Raw genomic sequence first — 22,316 nt, 5'->3', positions numbered from 1 at the left:
GAAACAGTGATTGAGACTGGAGTGAGACAGGGTTGTAGCCTCTCCCCGATGTTATTCAATCTATATATTGAGCAAGCAGTAAAGGAAACAAAAGAAAAATCGGAGTAGGTATTATTCATGGAGAAGAAATAAAAACTTTGAGGTTCGCCGATGACATTGTAATTCTGTCAGAGACAACAAAGGACTTGGAAGAGCAGTTGAACGGAATGGATAGTGTCTTGAAAGAAGGATATAAGATGAACATCAACATAAGCAAAACGAGGTTAATGGAATGTAGTCGAATTAAATCAGGCGATTCTGAGGGAATTAGATTAGGAAATGAGATACTTAGATTAGTAGATGAGTTTTGCTATTTGGGCAGCAAAATAACTGACGATGGTCGTAATAGTAAGGATATAAAAGGTAGACTGGCGGTGGCAAGGAAAACGTTTATGTCGAAGGGACATTTGTTAACATCGAATATAGATTTAACTGTTATGTAGTCTTTTCTAAAGGTATTTGCGTGGAGTGTTTCATAATCTTACGTAATCTTACCAGAGACAATTTCGTTGTTATCGGATATCGCTTCCGCAGGTGTGCCATGGTTTATAAGCTTTTATGAGCACCCATTGTCATATTCAACAGAGAATTGCAGAACTTAGCTTTGGTCTCCCATAATTTCCAGACTAAGCTCTAACGACTTATTTTTAATAGATACTGAATCTGTACAGGAAGTTCTGTCGTCTCTAAAAGGTCAACGTCTATTTCAGGAAATCGTCCTGGCATGCTGGACTACATGATCTGGCCGTGGGCAGAACGCTGTGCAGCCATGCCTGCTCTATTTACTGGCGTTACCTTTCCCACGGAACACTTCCCTCGAATTGTAAGTATCACATTAGCAGGAGAAATGTAAATAGTGTATTATATCACAGCAAGAAAACGACATACAAATATTGCTGCCTACTTCCTTACTTCCTCTGCTTTAGACTGTGCCGGAGATTAGAATAGAACCTGTGGAAGCAAACAGCTCTCTTATGAGTGCAGTTTTTCGCTCTGTAGATTGTTCTGTTGCTACCATTTTTGGAACATCCTCCGGTTTCGTAGCCTGTTTGTACTGATAAGTATCCCAGTAGTGTATAAAGGGGGAGAGGGGTCCAAATGCAGTTAAAACGATAAGGTCTAAGTCACGTCGGTTACCCCTCTTGTCACATCTCAATTGTCCTCTCCTCCCCTTTCCGCTTCACTCCCACTTATTCTGCCCTCCTTTTCCTGCATCTCCCCGCAAGTCCCTCTCCACGAAACATATTGACGTTATTAAATTATTGTTGGCTTTTTTAATTAAAAAGTTATGCTCGAGTAGGGACAAGGGACGAGGCGTTTTTATTTAATTACTAGCAAACTCGGTAATGCTTCGCAGTTGCTAAATATTTATGAATTAGATATATGTCTTAATCTCCCTGTGCCTTCTCTCCTTGTGCATCTCCTCCTCCCTCTCTCTTTTTCCCATTTCCTCTGTCCACCACCTCCTCCCCACTATGTCTATTCTCTCCTCCTCCCCCTTATGTGAATGAGGCAATGCTTTGCAATTGTTAAATACGTATAGGAATTGGATATACAACCTAATCTTCCCTCCCCTCTTTCTGTCCACCTCCACCTCCTCTTCTCCTTGTCCATGTTCGAAGCCTCCTCTTCTGTCCATCTATCCTTCCCCTCATCTCGTCTCACCTCGTCCTCACCCTCTCTCTGTCCATCTCCTCCTTCCTTCTCTACTCTCCCCCCCGGTCCCCGTTCTTTCCCTGTCCACCTCTCTTCTCGACTTTCTCTGACCTTGAGCCTTGTTTACTGTTACTACCAAACTACCACCAACACCATGATTGAGAAATCAAGTCACTTAAATTGAATGGGTAAATCGGCTGGGATCATTGGCAAATGGGGTATTAAATACATCTGCTGCTGCTGGACCCGTGAAGACAGTAGCTTGAATGACAGAATTTCGTGTAGTTGTAATCTGTGAACGGGTAAGATTACAAATTTTCGGATGCTTCAGATTCAGTAGTAGTATTCCAAACATTAGCCGCTAAGGCCGGTATTACACTATCAAATTTCTTTGTCAAAGTTTTGATCAAAGATGTGGTCAAATATATTTGACAAATATCTTTGACGTGGTGCTAAAAGGGGGTATAACACTGTCATCATATTTTTCGTCAAATTTCAAGATGGCTGTCAACAACAACCTGTTATTACCTGCAGCAGTTGCATATACCACAATTGCACTGTGCGCCCATGCGGAAGAGAAGCGGGAGAAAGAAAGGAAACGTATCTGGTTGAAGCCGTGGATTTTACCACGAGACGATAAAAGCATTCACAAAACTTGTTACTTGAGCATATAGTGCAAGACGTCAAGTCGTACATCAATTACTTGAGAATGGATGAGCAAACATTTCTGTATGTGTTCAGTGACGTGTATCATCATGTCACAAAGCACAATACTCACTCAACAACTGCTATACCTGCAGAAGACAGGCTCAATGTAACACTCCGATTCCTTGCGACAGGAGAGAGTTAGGTTAGGCCAGGTCAGGTATCCAATCTTCTTAATTTATTTTGTTATTCAGGGTGCCTCACGTTGTAAAGCTCCTCATCAGCTTCATACATCTCTATTAATTTTGTAGTTGTCGGTACACCAATTGTATTCACTGGCAATGTTTATAAAAAACACTACAGATGACGGAAATCTGCAGCTATGCTTGCACATTGCAGTGAACAGAAGACAAGCGACTTCTTTGATCAAATCTACAGCGAGGCCCTAGATTTGATCAAATATTTTACGACATTTGACAAAGTTCCCTATTACACCATCAAATTTCTTTGACAAAGATATTGGACGAAGAAATTTGATAGTGTAATACCGGCCTAAGCCATAAATACACCTTACCTGTTTTCTGTTGAAACCGGCAATGACGAAGGAACCAAAACAACATATAATTCTTCATACAATTTATGTTTAACATTATATACTACATAAGAAGAAAATTATGGGTATATAAGAGAGAAATAATTTGTGTACCGGTTTAAATGCCCTGATGCCATAGCTAAAACCGATTGTGAGACAGGAAACGAAACCACAGCTATCAGGAAGCATGCTGCTCAGTGTGAGCAGTGTTTAGTATGGCATGTGTTGTTATTACGTTCAACAAACAACGCTCCAATAAATATGTGAAAACATGCACGTATTCGAATGCAACGTTGTGTCAAACTTTCAAAACTGTCAGTGACGAATGTTCAGAGAATTAACATTCTGAACAAAAGAACATTTACATTTTTAATTATATAGCTCTCAACAGTAATTTGGCTTTGTTCTTCTTTATTTCCATAAACAATTACCATTCTCCGCCATTCATCAGCACAGCGACGCACCTGTGACGGGGTAGCCGGCTGGATCCGCAGCCATAAACAGGTCAGCCGCCGTCACTAGTCTGACACCTCACTGTCCCTGTTTACGCCTTTCACCTCCAAGTCTGTCACCTCTGCTCAAAGACACGTCTAATGGTCGTCTCGTGTATCCACAGTAACCTGTCCGCCCCTCCACACCACCTCAGGCTGTAGCAGCCACAGAATAAATGCTTCTAGAGGTAGCCAAGATGGTGTTATTCGAAATGGAAGGAGTCTGACACACACACACACACACACACACACACACACACACACACATATATATATATATATATATATATATATATATATATATATATATATATATATTCACACATGCATACGGCCTCATACGGCCTCATATACGGCCTGCCCCAACCCCTGTGGGGGAAGTGCTGTTTGAGTCTCACGCTGTATCTGGGCTGCCTTGCAGCTGCTCAGTTGCGCAAATCGGGACCAGCATACAGTCAGAAAAGAACTTCTCCAACTGCTATCAACACAAGTGTAAGAGGTCTATGATTAAGGAATTTGTTGGTAGCGCACTCGAGCAGATGTAATTTCGGTGGGTTGCTCACGCGCTGCCTGCCATATGTAAGCTATAAGAGAATCTCAGACAACTGTTGTCAGCAGTAGGAACTGTGTAGCAGTTGTAGTGGTAGTAGCGAGGAATCTGGTGTATCGAGTTGGCTGGGCCGGTCGTGTGGAGCGATGGCGGTGCCTGAGCGTTGTAGTATAAGGTAAAAGCAGCCTCGCGCATATGTAGTATTGTTACATCAAGTCCCATGTTAATGGTTTTAAAAAAGAAATTTCTTAATAATAATCTTTCGTATAAAAATTAAGTTTTGACAATAAATCAACTGAATTTAAGGATTTTACTAATTTCTCCAATCCATGGTAATCCTGATTATTGTAAAGCCAAATCAGTTGTTTCTTTTTATACATGACATATCTATTGGCCAGCATTGCATTGAGCTGTGCCAGAAAATGTCTTATAGGAGCAGATATATATGCGTTATCCGACGACCTTATCGAAGTAAGAATTTTCAATTTATTCAGTATGATCTTTCAGGGCCCTGACGCAGCACCGCTGATGTCCAAAATTTACCAGTTTAACTTCACAGTCAATTTTTGAAAGATTATAGGTGAGCGACAATGTTATTGACGATTAGTCACATTTTATTATTGGTAAGTTACGGAACTTACTTTTGATGGATTATGGAATTTTTTTGTTGGGAGATTACACTAAATTTGAATGATACAATTAATTATAATTTTACTGTTGGGGGGTTATTATTGTGTTTTTTACTGTGGGGAGGTTACACTTTGCGTCGTCTTGTACCAAAAAATTCGTACCTAAAATAACGTTTGTTGTCAATAAGGGAACAATCCAAAAATTTGAGTGGAACGTATGACCTGCAATACAAAATGGTAAGTGTGTCTGTAATTTTACATCTACTCCCTTACCAGATACTGCAACTTTTACTTTAATTTTTTTAATGGTAACGTACGATACGTATTCTCTTTGTTACATTTGTTGAAAGTTTCTTCATTTATAACTGACATAGGTGATCCAGAATCGATTACTGCTGAAAATGTGGATGATCCAGTCTTTACTTCAATGACAGTGTGGGAAATGTTTTTTTGCATAACTGGTTTTTCATGTAAAAGTGTGTCTCGGATGTCGTCAAAAGCAATAACATTTTTTGTGAACAAGAGTCTGTGTATCAAAAGTATTGCTTACGTTGCTAGAAGATGCAACCTGTACCGTATCTAGTCAGGTTCCTTCTGACGTGCTATTATTTGAGGGAGGATGCAGTGATGTTTAGACTATTTGTACTGTTCTGTTATTTCTCCCTTACGTGTTAGGTTCGGGATGATACCGACTGTCTGGTTCATTCATAATAATTTGTTGTGGTTGACTCTGCTGCTGGTAAGACCGACTGTTATTAAATGTACGATGAAAATTGTGATCATTAGTTTTACGTCTGTCATGATAGTCATTACTATACGGCGCATTGCGATAGGAGTTGAAATGATGTGTCTTCTGCACGTAGTGATTACCCTGTTGCTGTGCGTTACTATTTGGTGGAGCCGACGCTATACGTGTAGGCGGTGAAACATTAAAACTTAGTTGACCATGCAAAGCACATTCTTGGTTACGTATGCTAACTTGCCAAAATGTGTCTGCGATTGCTGAAAATTTTGTGCATACTGACGATTAAAATTTTGTCTGTAATTAAAATTGTGGTGGTATTTCTTGTCATTTCGGGAGTGTCTAATGAAACCTGTCACTTTCAGGTAAAACTTGTCGTATCAGGTTTTCTTTACTCATTTCTAATCCTAGATAGATTGATAGTTGAAGAGCTGTTTTGATAGACATAAAGGATAGTAAAAGAGAAGGCAGCAGTGCAGAAAGCTAAAGATGAAATAGCACTACTACAGCTCGGGGTCCTGTGCATGATGCGGCACATATTCATTGAAGAGTAATGAATCCCCTGGGGTCAAAAATGGTTCAAATGGCTCTGAGCACTATGGGACTTAACATCTGAGGTCATCAGTCCCATAGAATTTAGAACTACTTAAACTTAACTAACCTAAGGACATCACACACATCCATGACCGAGGCAGGATTCGAACCTGCGACCGTAGCGGTCGCGCGGTTCCAGGCTGAAGCGTCTAGAACCGCTCGGCCACACTGTCCGGCTCCCCTGGGGTAACTTACGCGCTGCAAATAAATTTTAGTTTCTGCATTACAGGCAACGCCGGTGGAAATGCAAAAGTAAATTGTTGTATCCAGTCCAAAGGGTGAATCTGTGTTCTGTCATTCTTAAATATCTTAAATTTTCTCACGGATAGGAAGTGCTTATAATCAAAATTTTCGTCTCTACATGACTGAGCAGGTTCAGGTTTATGCAACAATGTGTTTGTCTGTGACTGATCAGAATCTAAGACACGTACTCTCTGTAAAGTACCTAAGTTACACTGGCTGTGTGAGTGTGACAAATGTTCGGAAAGTGGCGTATTCTGTGACGTGTTAAAGGCTGAAACATTTATCATTTCTTGCTGTAAGGATGACAATTTTCTACATAATGTATTACTGGACGAACCTATCTCACTGATCGTATGCTGTAAATTTTGGAATTCGGGTGTTTGATTGAAATAAATTGGTGACGTAGCGTCTGATTTGCTGTCATTATTATTTTCGATAACGTCAGTACGACTGGCCAATTCATCAAATTTTTCAGTCAGTGCTTTTACCTGGTCGTCGTTTTTAGTGTCACAAGTATTAATTTTGTTTTTGCATTTTACATGTGGTTTTGTTTAATTTCTTAACGTCTGCTTTAATGGCATGTTCAGCAAGCTGTTCAATAGAGGTTTCAAGGTTTTACTTAATTTGTTTTAAGTTCTCATTAGTTTGTTTACTCGACCTGTCATATTTTTCATTCAAATGTTTGAGATTTTCATTAAGTTGTAGCAATAATGCCATAACTTGATCCATGCCAAAATTAGCGACTCTATTTTCTGTGCTGTGTGATGGTGTATATGCATGTGTCACGTTTTGTGTAACCATTTGGTCATTGTCTGATTCACGAAAAAGTTTGCTAATCGGTTGTGCAGTGTAGGCCACAACATCAGAATCAAATAAATCTGACGTATTTTGACTACATTGTTCATTTTCGTTAGTAACATCTATTTGTTCACTGTGTAAATTTTGCAAATCAGGTGTGTCAAACCGGGCAGCGTTCATGGTAACGGAACGTGCCGCGTCATCAATTGTCGTTTAATTAAGTGTGGACAAGATTGAATTTGTTTGCTCATCATTTGAAATAAAATCATTACTCGTGGTCGGCACGCACTGAACTATAATTGGAGGATTATCATTATAGCACTGAGTGTCGCTGGTATTATCAGTCAAATTATTCAAGTCAGCTATTTCACTCATTACGGATCGCGATGTACTGTTAGCAGTTTTACGCAGCATTTTCACAACTCAAAAGTAGGCACAAAATCAAAGACAAAGGAAAATGGAACAAACACAATAACAACAAAGAGCAATAGATTGCCGATGATCTGTGAAAGAAAGAGTGACAAATAAGTAAATGCGTTGAGCCAGATGCAAACTACATTTAACATTTGGTGAATTAGAGCAGATATATAACTGACTACTTCTCAGAAATTCACAAAAATACGATCCTGGCCGGTCGCCAAGTGTAACCTCCCCAAAGTAAAATTACGTAACCTACCAACAGATAAGTTCCGTAACTTACCAATAATAAAACGTGACTAATCTGTCAATAACATTGTCGCTCACCTATAACCTTTCAGTAATTGACTGTGAATTTAAACGGGTAAATTTTGGACGTCAGCAGTGCTGTGTCATTACCCTGAAAGATCATACTGAATAAATTGAAAATTCTTAACTCGATAAGGTCGCCGGATAACGCATATATATCTGCTCCTATAAGATATTTTTCTAGCACAGCTCAGTGCAAAGCTGGCGAATAGACTTGTCATGTATAAAATGAAAGAACTGATTTCTCTTTACAATAATCAGGATGACCATGGATTGGAGAAATTAGTAAAATCCTTAAATTAAGTTGAATGATTGTCAAAACTTAATTTTTATTAGAAAGATTATTATTAAGAGATTTTTTAAACCATTTACATGGGACTTATATAACAATACTACATATGCGCGAGGCTGCTTTTACCTTATACTACAACGCTCAGGCACCGCCATCGCTCCACACGACTGGCCCAGCCAACTCGATACACCAGATTCCTCGCTACTACCACTGCAACTGCTACACAGTTCCTACTGCTGACAACACTGTTGTCTGAGATTCTCTTATAGTTTACATATCGCAGGCAGCACGTGATGAACCCACCGAAATTACATTTGCTTGAGTGTGCTAGCAACAAATTCCTTAATCATAGACCTCTTACATAAGTACTTAATATTCTGAAATATGCAAACATTACAACCTTCCAGATTTGATAAATACTAAATAACAAATACCTGCTACTGATTGGAAATGAACTGGCAACCTGCAGAGCCCCAGCCAGCGACTCTAACCCTTACCCCCTTACCACACACTGCATACAGCAGAGCTCTTGGCATTGCTCCTTCTCACGGAGAGAAGTGATCTGTTGCTTCAGAACTTCTCATTGGAGGCTATTACAGCGTCATAGATCTCCCCAGTCCATCTGACGGTTTCGGGCGCTGTCTGTGGCTAAAGAAGACCTTGAGCCAGATGCAGTCGCTCGCCCTGTTCCAGAGGTAGCCTCTCGGCACGCAAGGTCCAAGCATTCACAGAGAGTGACATTAGTGGTGAGTGGGAGCTCCAATCTTAGGTTTTTGATTGGGCCCCTCAGGCATATGGATGCCAAGTAGTGGGAAGAAATCCAGTGTACACTCTGTGGCATACCAAGAGGGGTCATTCCAGATGTGGAAAGCGTGCTTGCAAATGCCATGAAGAGCAAAGGGTGCAGCCAACTGCAGTTGGTGGCTCATGTCAGAATTTGTGTCGCTTTGGATTGGAAGAGATTCTCTCTGGTTTCGGCTAGTTGAAGTGGTAAAGTTGGCCCGTCTTGCTTGTGAAATAAAGGTGGAGCTCACCATTTGCAGCATCGTCAACAGAACTGTCTACGGTTGTTTGGTACAAAGCCGAGAGGTGGGTCTGAATCAAAAGCTCAGACGGTTCTGCGACCATGTAGGCAGGACGTTCCTCTACTTGTGCCATAGGGTGGTGGGGTTAGGATTCCGCTTAATAGTTCAGGTGTCAGTTACACACTGGAAGCGGCTACGCGGATGAAGGAGGCCGTGTGGAGGGGAATGGGCTTTTTTTTTTTTTTTTTTTTTTTTTTTTTTTAAAGTCAGAGGGTCTCGGGAAATTACAGAAATGGCATCACTCTAAAAGGGCGCAGGGCAAAAATAGGAAGATGACTTGGTAACAACCGATAATGCAGCGGTAAATCGTCGCAACTGTGTTGGGAAAGAATCAGACCTCAAGTGCTGATAGAAAGAAACGAAGCTCAAATCGTTATACGTACGGAAAACGAGTTAAAGCCGGAAATAAGTTCAGCGGAAATTTTTACGAAGAGTCTAACTGTGTTCAGAAAGGACAGATTAATTACAATTGGTGGTTGAGTGTTTGTTCCTTTCAAAAGTAGTTTACCTTGTAGTCAATGTGAAGTAGATATTTCCTTGATTTAGTATTGGTAGAGGTTACAGTTGACAACCGGAATAAATTAATAAATGGTACCTTTTAGCGATGACTCGACTCAGCAGTTGCTGAACAGTTCAAAGAAAACTTGAGTCTCATTTTAAATAGGTAACCTACTTTCACACTTGTAGTTGATGAGGGTTTCGATCCAGCTTCGTTATATTGGCGAAAATACATGTTCAAAGTCGGTGGCAGGCATAAAACGTCGTCCGAAATCGTACTGTATGCTTTCTCGGAAAATAATTTGAACAATTAGTTCAGGAGCTTACTCGAAGTGTATATGTTTACTAAAACACTCTTGATCTCTTAGCAACAAATAATACTGAGCAAACAGGGAGCATCATGACGGTTACAGGGATTAGTGACCACACCGCTGTTGTAGCGAGAGTGAATGCTGTGACATTCAAACCCACCAAAAACAAACGCAAAATACATTTTTTAAAGCAGATAAGAATTCGCTTGACGCCTTTCTAAGAGACAATCTCCACTACTTCCAGTCTGACTAATTAAGCGTACACTATATGCGGTTTAAATTCAAAGAAATAGTGGCGACAACAGTTGAGAGATATATACCAAATAAATTAATAAGAGATAGCACTGATCCCCCATGGTACACAAAACAGGTCAGAACATCATGCCCAATTTAAAAGAACGCAGAACCCCCCAAGCTTGGCGATGTTTTACAGAAAATTGAAATTCAGCGAGATCTTCAATGCGAGATGCTTTTAATAGGTTACACAAGCAAGCTTTGTCTCAAAATCTGGCAGAAAACCCTAAGAGATTCTGATCGTACGTAAAGTACTCCAGCGGCATACTATCGCTGTATGATAACAAAGGTGCCACTAAAGCAGAGTTATTAAACACGATTTTTTCAAAATTTCTCCACCAAAGAAGGTGTAATAGATATTCGAGAATTAGAAATAAGAACAACTGGCAACATGAGTAACTTAGAAGAAGATATCTTCGATACAAAAACTTTACACTTATTAATCACATACAACCACTCGCTTGCGCTAGATCAGCACCTAAAGACTGGAAAGTTGCACAAGTGAGACCAATATCTAATAAAGGAAATAGGAGTAATCCATCGATCTGCAGTAGGATCTGGGAACATAGTATCTGTTCGAACGTTGTGAATTACCTCGGGTAAAACGATTTATTGACGCATAGGCAACACAGGCTCAGAAAATGTCGTTCTTGTGAAAGACAACTAGCTCTCTATTCCCATGAAGTACTCAGTGCTCTCGACAGGGGATGCCAAATTGATTCCATATTTTCAGATTTCCAGAGGGCTTTTGACACTGCTCCTCACAAGTGACTACTAATCAAATTGCGTACCTTACGTATGGAATACCGTTGAGTCGTGGGACTGGATTCGTGATTCCTGTCAGAATGGTCACAGTTGCTAGTAACTGATGGGAAGTTAATCGAGTAAAACAGAAGTAATGTCCGGCGTACCCCAATGAAGTGTTTTAGGACCACTGCAGTTCCTGGTCTACGCAATTTAGGTGACAATTTGAGCAGACGTCTTGGATTGTTTGCAGATGATGCTGTCGATTACCTTCATCAGATGATCAAACCCAATTGCAAAATGATTTGGTCAATATATCTGTATCTGTGCGAAAAGTGGAAATTGACTTTAAATCCACATAAGTACTAAAAGAAATCCGCTAAATTTCGATTTCACGATAATCTCACAAATCTAAAGGCTGTAAACTAACAAAATACTTACGGATAACAATAACTAATAGCTTAAATCGGAAGCGTTGACACAGATGACGTTGTGGGTTGCTTCAAATGGCTCTGAGCACTATGGGACTTAACTTCAGAGGTCATCAGTCCCCTAGAACTTAGAACTACTTAAACCTAACTAACCTAAGGACATCACACACATCCATACCCGAGGCAGGATTCGAACCTGCGACCGTAGTGGCCGCGTGGTTCCAGACTGCAGCGCCTAGAACCACTCGGCCACTCCGGCCGGCGATGTTGTGGGGAAAGCAAAACAAAGACTGCATCTTATTGCTAGAAGACTCAGAAAATGCTGCAGGTCCTAAATAGACTGCTCACGCTACACTTGTACGCCCTCTTGTAGGATATTATTGTGCAGAATGGGATCCACATATGGTAAAGACTGATGGAGAACATCGAAAGAGTTCAACGAAGGGCAGCTCGTTTTGTACTATAGCGAAATGGTGGAGAGAGTGCCACAGATATGATACACGAATTGAGGTGACACCGTTAAAATAAATACATTTTTCGTTGCGACACGATCTTCTTATGAAATTTAGATATTAAAGTGTGTAAATATTTTGTTGGCGCTCATCTACATAGGGAAAAATGATCATAATAATAAAATAAGAGAAATAATAGCCTGCATACTGCAGTCTGTTCAGGATCAGAACTATAGAGAAATAGCTTGAAGGTGATTCAATGTGCGCTCTGCCAGGCACTTGATTGTACACTGCGGGGTAGTGATGTAGATGTAAATCTTTTCAGTGGTCCTCTGCATGGCAGCACTGAAGCGTTTGAGTCGTGTTGTCACTTCCTGTACGCTCTGATGAAACTCGAAGGTAGCCATTCCCATCGAAGCTTTGTGATCATCGTGCAGTCCTCCTGTTTACTTCATGTGCTTCTCATTGTTCATAATCTCGACTACTATTTCACAGACTCCTTCTGGGGTCAGGCCACCAGCCTCACGTTCCAGCCTTCTGGGTGTCAAATGGTGCAGTCGCTGATAGAATTCGCCAGACCCCTCGCCTCATAGTTATCCTGCGCTCCATAGCTTTAGAATCTGCTAACAGAGCATAACGCCCAAGGAGACGAAGTGCTACCAATATATTGTCTACATGTGGGAGACTATATTGCTGCCGATTTATTTATCTCTTATGTTTACTCGCTTTGTTCAATAAGCCAACGATAAAAAGTTATTTAGTATGCACTATACAAATACAAAGTAATTACAAATAATCATGATAATGTTATGAAAAATGCCCGTTTTAATAAAAAAAGTATCCCAAACTACCAAGAATTAGCTGAACAATATGCACTTTCGGTTTTGAAACCATCAATGTCTACCTTCAGTCCACAGTCATACTGAAGTAGCGCTACAGGACTACCACAGAAGTATGCGAATGTAGCAGTTGGGATAGATACAGAACGAAATCCATTTAGCAAATCATTCAGTGTTACAATTAAGTCAACACAGTTGACAGAAGGAGAGAAAGCAGACACTAACAAGTGTGCAATTCAAAAAGTGTTGCACCTTTACATCTACAGGGCACAGAATTAAGGTAGCGACAAAGCTTGTGTAGGAGAAGTTGTATTTCTGCTTCACGATCTGCCTGCTAGTGGCTTTCTCACAGAAGAAGTAAAAATTTTATCTTCAGCAAGATTAAAACCGAAAACTAGAAAACCGAAAACCCAAAGGGCGAACACCTTTCTGCAATCATCACACAAGTGTGTCAAACGGCGCTCCCTTGTTGTTCCAGTGGTGGCTAAGAGAGAGAATTCGCAACGTAAATGGCGAAGTAAACTGCAGGTTCTGTTGGAACGAGCTTCTTCGGCTCGAAACCACAAATTTGTTACCTTTATGTCATCCTTTAAGGGAAAATAAGTCAGAATATTTAGTCTGAATATCGAGTGAATTTATCAGTATAATTCTGAATCAAATCAGGAAGTGAATCGACAGTCACACAGTCGCGAAACATTTTCTACAATGTTGTCAATTCTTCTTTAGATTAGTGGCAGGCAGAATACTTACGCTCATCGACGTGGACATTCAGCTGGCTGGCTGGCACTAGACGAACTCGCTTTAGTGATCTGAAAGTATAATTTATTTGCAGCATATGATATTTGATTACAAAACGTGAACACCCACAAGCAGTGCTGTGTAGTCTTTTCATTAGTGTTATGTATTAGAAGTGATGCCAGTGCAAGCATTCAACTGAAAAACTGTTTTCAACTATATCATATTAAAAACACATAATGTTAATAGCTTCTGGTGATGGTAAAAAAAACTAATATTTGCCAGTGAATGAGTTTTGTAATTTGCAGTTTGCTTAAAGCAGAAAACAAAAATCCCCACGACAGCCACACAAGAGGGAAACCGGCTAAATAATTTTCGCTACTCTTATTTATGATGTTCGAGATGCAGTCGGTGCATCTGGATATCATTCATAACTACGCGTTAACTTCAAATGACAGTTACAGAAGCCAGCCGAAGTGGCCGTGCGGTTCTAGGCGCTGCAGTCTGGAACCGCGAGACCACTACGGTCGCAGGTTCGAATCCTGCCTCGGGCATGGATGTGTGTGATGTCCTTAGGTTGGTTAGGTTTAACTAGTTCTAAGTTCTAGGGAACTAATGACCTCAGAAGTTGAGTCCCATAGCGCTCAGAGCCATTTGAACAGTTACAGAAATGCGAATAAAAGTCACTTGCCTTTACTAGGTATTTCTGCTCCCAGTCAGTGCGGTGACAAAGGTCAACACTGTGTCTTCGAAGGGCGAGCTTCCCTGGTGTTAGCCAGCTGAATATTCAAATCGGCTGAGTACGTTTATACGAATTCTGTCGCCACTAATCTAAAGGAGCATTGGAAACTTTGCAGAATAGCTTTCGTGGCTATGTGGCCCTCGATTCAGTTCCTGATTTGCTTCAAAATTACCCTGGTAAGTCCACTCGATATTTTCTTGTCACTTAGATTAAATATTCTGAATTACTCTCATTTAAAGGATGATATAGAAGCAGCAAATTTATGGTTTTGAGCCCAGGAAGCTCATTCCAACAGAAACTGCAGCTTACTTCGCCACTTACGTTGTGGACTCTCTCTCTTAGCCATCACTGGAACAACAAGGTAGCGTTGTGATAGCTTAGAGGTGAAGTGTTCACATTTCGGGAAGAAAAGCACGTTAGTACTCGGTTTTAATCCCCCTGAAAACAATATTTTTACGTCTTCTGTGAGAGAGCCACTAGCAGGTGGATCGACGAATGCCACGACATCCTCTCCTCCATACGTTTTGTCGCTACCTTGATTCTGTACTCTGTAGGTCTTAAGGTGACAAAGTTGTTTAATTGCACACTTGTCGTTGTTGTTGTTGATGTTGTGGTCTTCAGTCCTGAGACTGGTTTGATGCAGCTCTCCACGCTACTCTATCCTGTGTAAGCTTCTTCATCTCCGAGTACCTACTGCAACCTACATCCTTCTGAATCTGCTTGGTGTATTCATCTCTTGGTCTCCCTCTACGATTTTTACCCTCCACGCTGCCCTCCAGTACTAAATTGGTGATCCCTTGATGCCTCAGAACATGTCCTACCAACCGATCCCTTCTTCTAGTCAAGTTGTGCCACAAACTTCTCCCCAATCCTATTCAATACCTCCTCATTAGTTATGTGATCTACCCATCTAATCTTCAGCATTCTTCTGTAGCACCACATTTCGAAAGCTTCTATTCTCTTCTTGTCTAAACTATTTATTGTCCATGTTCCACACTTGTCACTGCCTACTTTTTCTCCTTCTGTCGACTGTATTGGCTTAATTGTGGCATTGAATGATTTGTTAACTGGATTTCGTTATGTATCTACCCTAACTGCTGCATCCACATATTTTTGTGATGGTTCTGTAACGCTACTTCACTATGACAGTGGACTGAAGGTAGATGTAGATGGTTTCAAAGCCAAAAGTGAGTTTTATCCAGTTAATTCGTTGCAATTTCGTAAAGTTATCATGATAAGTAGTTATTCATTTGAGTTAGCACATTGCATACCAAATAGCGTTTTTTCATTAGTTTATTGAACACAGCAGATAAGTAATAAATAAATCAGCAGCACATGATCTAAAACAGAGTGACAACGTTCTGATGGTTTCTCGACTTCATATCGACATACAATATGTTGGTAGCATTCCGTATCATTACATGCTATGCATTATTAACAGTTAGCAAAGCTGTGCAGCTCAGTATAACGACGAGGCGAAGAGTCTCGCGAATTCTGTCACCAGTTGTACGTACGGGTATGAAGAGTAATCCAATAAAGTTCTGTGACCACCTCGTAGGTGCACAGACTTGTGTGAGGCCTTGCGTTGTCACAGAGAAGTAGAAAATACACTACTGGCCATTAAAATTGCTACACCACGAAGATGACGTGCTACAGACGCGAAATTTGACCGACAGGACGAAGATGCTATGATATGGCGACACCTACAAAGTGCTGACATGAGGAAAGTTTCCAACCGATTTCTCATACACAAAAAGCAGTTGACCGGCGTTGCCTGGTGAAACGTTGTTGTGATGCCTCGTGTAAGGAGAAATGCGTACCATCACGTTTCCAACTTTGATAAAGGTCGCGTCGGATTGTAACCTATCGCGAATGCGGTTTATCGTATCGCGACATTGCTGCTCGCGTTGGTCGAGATCCAACGGCTGTCAGCAGAATATGGAATCGGTTGGTTCAGGAGGGTAATAAGGAACCCTGTGCTGGATCCCCAACGCCGTCGAGATGACAGGCATCTTATCCGCATGGCTGAAATGGATCGTGCAGCCACGTTTGCATCCCTGAGTCAACAGATGGGGACGTCTGTAAGACAACAACCATCTGCACGAGAAGTTCGACAACGTATGCAATAGCATGGACTATCAGCTCGGAAACCATGGGTGCGGTTAGCCTTGACGCTGCATCACAGACAGGAGCGCCTGCGGTGGTGTACTTAACGACGAACCTGGGTGCACGAATGGCAAAATGTCCTTTTGGGATAAATCCAGGTTCTGTTTACAGTATCATGATGGTCGCATCCGTGTTTGGCGACATCGCGGTGAACGCACATTGGAAGCGTGTATTCGTCATCGCCATACTAGCGTATCACCCGGCGTGACGGTAAGAAGTGCCATTGGTTACACGTCTCGGTCACCTCTTGTTCGCATTGACGGCACTTCGAACAGTGGACGTTACATTTCAGATGTGTTACGACCCGTGGTTCTACCCTACATTCGATCCCTGCGAAACCCTACATTTCAACAGCATAATGGCACGACCGCATGTTGCAGGTCTTGTACGGGCATTTCTGGATACAGAAAATGTTCGACTGCTGCCCTGTCCAGCACATTCTCCAGAGCTCTCACCAACTGACAACGTCTGGTCAATGGTAGCCGAGCAACTGGCTCGTCACAATACGCCAGTCACTACTCTTGATGAACTGTGGTATCGTGTTTGAAGCTGCATGGGCAGCTGTATCTGTACTCGCCATCCTAGCTCTGTTTGACTCAGTGCCCAGGCGTATCAAAGCCGTTATTACGGCCAGATGTGGTTGTTCTGGGTACTGATTTCTCAGGAACTACGCACACAAGTTGCGTAAAAATGTAATCACATGTCAGTTCTAGTATAATATATTTGTCCAATGAATACCCGTTTATGATCTGCATTTCTTCTTGGTGTAGCAATTTTAAGGGCCAGCAGTGTAGCTTGCCTTCCCCATGAACCATGAACCTTGTCGTTGGTGGGGAGGCTTGCGTGCCTCAGCGATACAGATGGCCGTATCGTAGGTGCAACCACAACGGAAGGGTATCTGTTGAGAGGCCAGACAAACGTGTGGTTCCTGGAGAGGGGCAGCAGCTTTTTCAGTAGTTGCAGGGGCAACAGTCTGGATGATTGACTGACCTGACCTTGCAACACTAACCAAAACGGCCTTGCTGTGCTGGTACTGCGAACGGCTGAAAGCAAGGGGAAACTACGGCCGTAATTTTTCCCAAGGGCATGCAGCCTTACTGTATGGATAAATGATGATGGCATCCTCTTGGGTAAAATATTCCGGAGGTAAAATAGTCCCCCATTCGGATCTCCGGGCGGGGACTACCCAGGACGGCGTCGTTATCAGGAAAAAGAAAGCTGGCGTTCTACGGATAGGAGCGTGGAATGTCAGATCCCTTAACCGGGCAGGTAGATCAGAAAATTTAAAAAGGGAAACCGATAGGTTAAAGTTAGGTATAGTGGGAATTAGTGAAGTTCGGTGGCAGGAGGAACAAGACTTTTGGTCAGGTGAATACAGGGTGATAAACGCGCAATCAAATAGGGGTAATGCAGGAGTAGGTTTAATAATTAATAAAAAATAGGAGTACGGGTAAGCTACTACAAACAGCATAGTGAACGCATTATTGTGGCCAAGATAGACACGAAGCCCACGCCTACTACAGTAGTACAAGTTTATATGCCAACTAGCTCTGCACATGATGAAGAAATTGAAGAAATGTATGATGAGATAAAATAAATTATTCAGGTAGTGAAGGAAGACGAAAATTTAATAGTCATGGGTGACTGGAATTCGAGAGTAGGAAAAGGGAGAGAAGGAAACATAGTAGGTGAATATGGATTGGGGATAAGAAATGAAAGAGGAAGCCGCCTGGTAGAGTTTTGCACGGAGTATAACTTAATCATAGATAACACTTGGTTGAAGAATCATGAAAGAAGGTTGTATACATGGAAGAATCCTGGAGATACTAGAAGGTATCAGACAGATTATATAATGGTAAGACAGAGATTTAGGAGCCAGGTTTGAAATGTAAGACATTTCCAGGGGCAGATGTAGACTCTGACCACAATCTGTTATGTACTGTAGATTAAAACTGAAGAAACTGAAAAAAGGTGGGAATTTAAGGAGATGGGACCTGGATAAACTGAAAGAACCCGAGGTTGTACAGAGTTTCAGGGAGAGCATAAGGGAACAGTTGACAGAAATGGTGGAAAGAGGTACAGTAGAAGAAGAATGGGTAGCTATGAGGGATGAAGCAGTGAAGGCAGCAGAGGATCAAGTAGGTAAAAAGACGAGGGCTAGTAGAAATCGTTGGGTAACAGGAGAAATACTGAACTTAATTGACGAAAGGAGAAGATACAAAAATGCAGTAAATGAAGCAGGCAAAAAGGAATACAGACGTCTCAAAAATGAGATCGACAGGAAGTGCAAAATGGCAAAGCAGGGATGGCTAGAGGACAAATGTAAGGATGTAGAGGCTTATCTCACTAGGGGTAAGATAGATACCGCCTACAGGAAAATTAAAGAGATCTTTGGAGAAAAGAGAACAACTTGTATGAATATCAACAGCTCAGATGGAAACCCAGTTCTAAGCAATCAAGGGAAAGCAGAAAGGTGGAAGGAGTATATAGAGGGCCTATACAAGGGCGACGTACTTGAGGACAATATTATGGAAATGGAAGAGGATGTAGATGAAGATGAAATGGGAGATACGATACTGCGCGAAGAGTTTGACAGAGCACTGAAAGACCTATGTCGAAACAAGGGCCCGGGAGTAGACAACATTCCATTAGAACTACCGATGGCGTTGGGAGAGCCAGTCCCGACAAAACTCTACCATCTGGTGTGCAAAACAGGCGAAATACCTTCAGACTTCAAGAAGAATGTAGTAATTCTAGTCCGAAAGAAAGCAGGTGTTGACAAATGTGAAAATTACCGAACTATCATTTTAATAAGTCACAGCTGCAAAATACTAACGCGAATTCTTTACAGACGAATGGAAAAACTGGTAGAAGCCGACCTCGGGGAAGATGAGTTTGGATTCCGTAGAAATATTGGAACTCGTGAGGCAATACTGACCTTACGACTTATCTTAGAAGAAAGATTAAGGAAAGGCAAAAATACGTTTCTAGCATTTGTAGACTTACAGAAAGCTTTTGACAATGTTGACTGGAATACTCTCTTTCAAATTATAAAGGTGGCAGTGGTAAAATACAGGGAGCGAAAGGCTATTTACAATTTGTACAGAAACCAGATGACAGTTATAAGAATCGAGGGGCATGAAAGGGAAGCAGTGGTTGGGAAGGGAGTGAGACAGGGTTGTAGCCTCTCCCCGATGTTATTCAATCTGTATATTGAGCAAACAGTAAAGGAAACAAAAGAAAAATTGGGAGTAGGTATTAAAAACCATGGAGAAAAAATAAAAACATTGAGTTTCGCCGATGACATTGTAATTCTAACAGAGACAGCAAAGGACTTGGAAGAGCAGTTGATCGGAATGGACAGTGTCTTGCAAGGAGGATATAAGATGAACATCAACAAAGCAAAACGAGGATAATGGAATGTAGTCGAATTAAGTCGGGTGATTCTGAGGGAATTAGATTAGAAAATGAGACACTTAAAGTAGTAAAGGAGTTTTGCTATTTGGGGAGCAAAATAACTGATGATGGTCGAAGTAGAGAGGATATAAAGTGTAGACTGGCAATGGCAAGGAAAGCGTTTCTGAAGAAGAGAAATTTGTTAACATCGAGTATTGATTTAAGTGCCAGGAAGTCGTTTCTGAAAGTATTTGTATGGAGTGTAGCCATGTATGGAAGTGAAACATGGACGATAAACACTTTGGACAAGAAGAGAATAGAAGCTTTCGAAATGTGGTGCTACAGAAGAATGCTGAAAATTAGATGGGTAGATCACGTTACTAATGATGAAGTATTGAATAGAATTGGGGAGACAAGGAGTATGTGGCACAACTTGACGAAAAGAAGAGACCGGTTAGTAGGACATGTTCTGAGGCATCAAGGGATCACTATTTTAGCATTGGAGGGCAGCGTGGAGGGTAAAAGTCGTAGAGGGAGACAAAGAGATGAATACACTAAGCAGATTCAGAAGGATGTGGGTTGCAGAAAGTACTGGGGGATGAAGAAGCTTGCAGAGGAGAGGGTACCATGGAGAGCTGCATCAAACCAGTCTCAGGACTGAAGACCACAACAACAACAAGTGTAGCTTGCATTCTTGTGGCGACGAACACGCTGAAGTGCAACACTGCACGTGTCACAGGTGTGTGCGGCCGCCCTGCACGCTGGAGATCGGATTGGTCTGCTCGACATTGTTGCGATGATGACAGACGAATCCCCTAACGACTCACTGTGCTTTTGTTCACTGCCAGGTCTCCTTAGATATTCTGCAGGCGCCTATGAATATCTGCGATGCTCTGGTTTTCCGACAAAAAAAAACTCAGCTACGGCTCTCTGCTTGGAACTCACCGACTTTACAGATGCCATTTTGAAGGCTATATAGCCCCGCACCTACCGAAACATCGTGAACATATAAGGGCCTAAGCGGGAACATTCCACGATATCCCACAACTAATACCGAAATTTTTCACCCGAAACTGGCACAGAAAAAAAGTGTTGCGAAACGCAGCTAAAGGAAATTAAAACATTCAAAGAATAAGGTAAAAACGACTGGGAACATTTTAAAGTAAGGAATAATCAAACAGCGATCCAAATGAGACTGAGCCTCCAGAAAATAACTCCGGCCACAATGGAGACAGTTTGAAACCATTGGTAACCAAACTGAATGATGATCTGGAAACGTAACCTTTATGAAATTACGAAATCCATCAGCTCACTAAAAAGTAGTAATCCTCCTGCCTATAATGATGATTGTAGCAGAATATTCAAGTCTTGTGCTGGCTTGACTGGATTACTTTTAAGGTATCTTTCTCGTACGTCATTGTCCCGTGGCCTATTTCCTCACACTCTTAAATATGCTGTGGTAACACCTGTCTCTAAAATTGGACGTAAGAAATCCATCTATACTGCAGATCTATTTCACTCCTTCCAGTATTTCGACTAGTGGCCTACGGTAGAATACTGATTTATTTAACTGAGCACTGAGCAAAACTTGTTAACGTGCTCTCAGTTCCGAATTATGCAAAACTCCATATACATGTAGGTACAGATATATATTTTCTGTGTTTTCATTCCTTGTCTTTTACCCCTTAATAGTATTTCTCGATCATAACTAAATCTTTACGTACAGACACATCGGATGTCTACATTGCAAATTTTCTCTGTAGATGGCGTGGGGAGCAGCAATGATGCAGGACCCGGCGGTGAAGGTGTCAGCTATGTCTGCAGAAGCACACGCCAACTTCATCAGGAAGTATGTGGACGGCAGCCTTGACATGGACAAGCTATAGAAGACGTGGCTCATTGTTTGGACGTGCCTTTTGCAAAAATACTCCGATCGCATATGTTGTAGCATGATCATCCAATGTAACTGTAGAAAGCTGCAATATTATGATTAGTGTAATGCGCAATATACGAAATAAATTCAATCCATTGTGACTGTCGTCAATAAAGAGTACATTAAAAACATGGCCTGATCTCTGCTCTGATATTCAACTGTAAACCAATAAAACCTTTCATTGGCTTGGAGGCGTAAGAGCCCATCCGAGCTGAAGTCAAATTCGTGAGGAAAGGAATATTACTAAATTACAGTTTTTAGAAGACGTGTAAGTTGTTCAGACTACTGTGGCCCGGCTGATTCACAAATTACATTGTTACCAAATATCTACTGCATACTACCCCACTCTACATTGTTGCCAGAACTGTGTTGCATATTATAAATGGTTCAAATGGTTCTGACTGCTATAGGACTTAACATCTGTGGTCGTCAGTCCCCTAGACATAGAACTACTTAAACCTAAGGACATCACACACAACCATGCCCGAGGCAGGATTCGAACCTGCGCCCGTAGTGGTTGCGCGGTTCCGGACTGTAGCGCCTAGAACCGCTCAGCCACCGCGGCCGGCTTGCATATTATATCGTTCTGCATTATCATCAGATGTCTACTACATAACACCCTACTCTGCGTTGTTGTCAGATTTCCTCCCCTATTTCCCTTCCCACTCCTCACTCCGCATCCATCACTTATTC

The 22,316-nt window shown here is 41.5% G+C and overlaps 1 protein-coding gene across 1 annotated transcript in view; it reads left to right on the top strand.

The window, feature by feature from the left end:
* The window catches only part of LOC126272724 (pyrimidodiazepine synthase-like), a 127,509-nt gene extending 105,755 nt beyond the window's left edge, over window positions 1-21,754 (top strand). The window contains exons 4-5 of the mRNA XM_049975784.1: window positions 750-862; window positions 21,454-21,754. Coding sequence (XP_049831741.1) covers window positions 750-862; window positions 21,454-21,576 — 236 coding nt within the window. The 3' untranslated portion in view covers window positions 21,577-21,754. The remainder of the gene's footprint in view (window positions 1-749; window positions 863-21,453) is intronic.
* The last annotated feature ends 562 nt before the right edge of the window (window positions 21,755-22,316 follow it).

This window comes from Schistocerca gregaria, chromosome 1 (genome assembly GCF_023897955.1).
Source record: "Schistocerca gregaria isolate iqSchGreg1 chromosome 1, iqSchGreg1.2, whole genome shotgun sequence".
In the NCBI taxonomy this organism is placed as follows: Eukaryota; Metazoa; Arthropoda; class Insecta; order Orthoptera; family Acrididae; genus Schistocerca; species Schistocerca gregaria.
The sequence above is the reverse complement of the archived record's forward strand: the minus strand, read 5'-3'. Positions and strand labels throughout refer to the sequence as shown.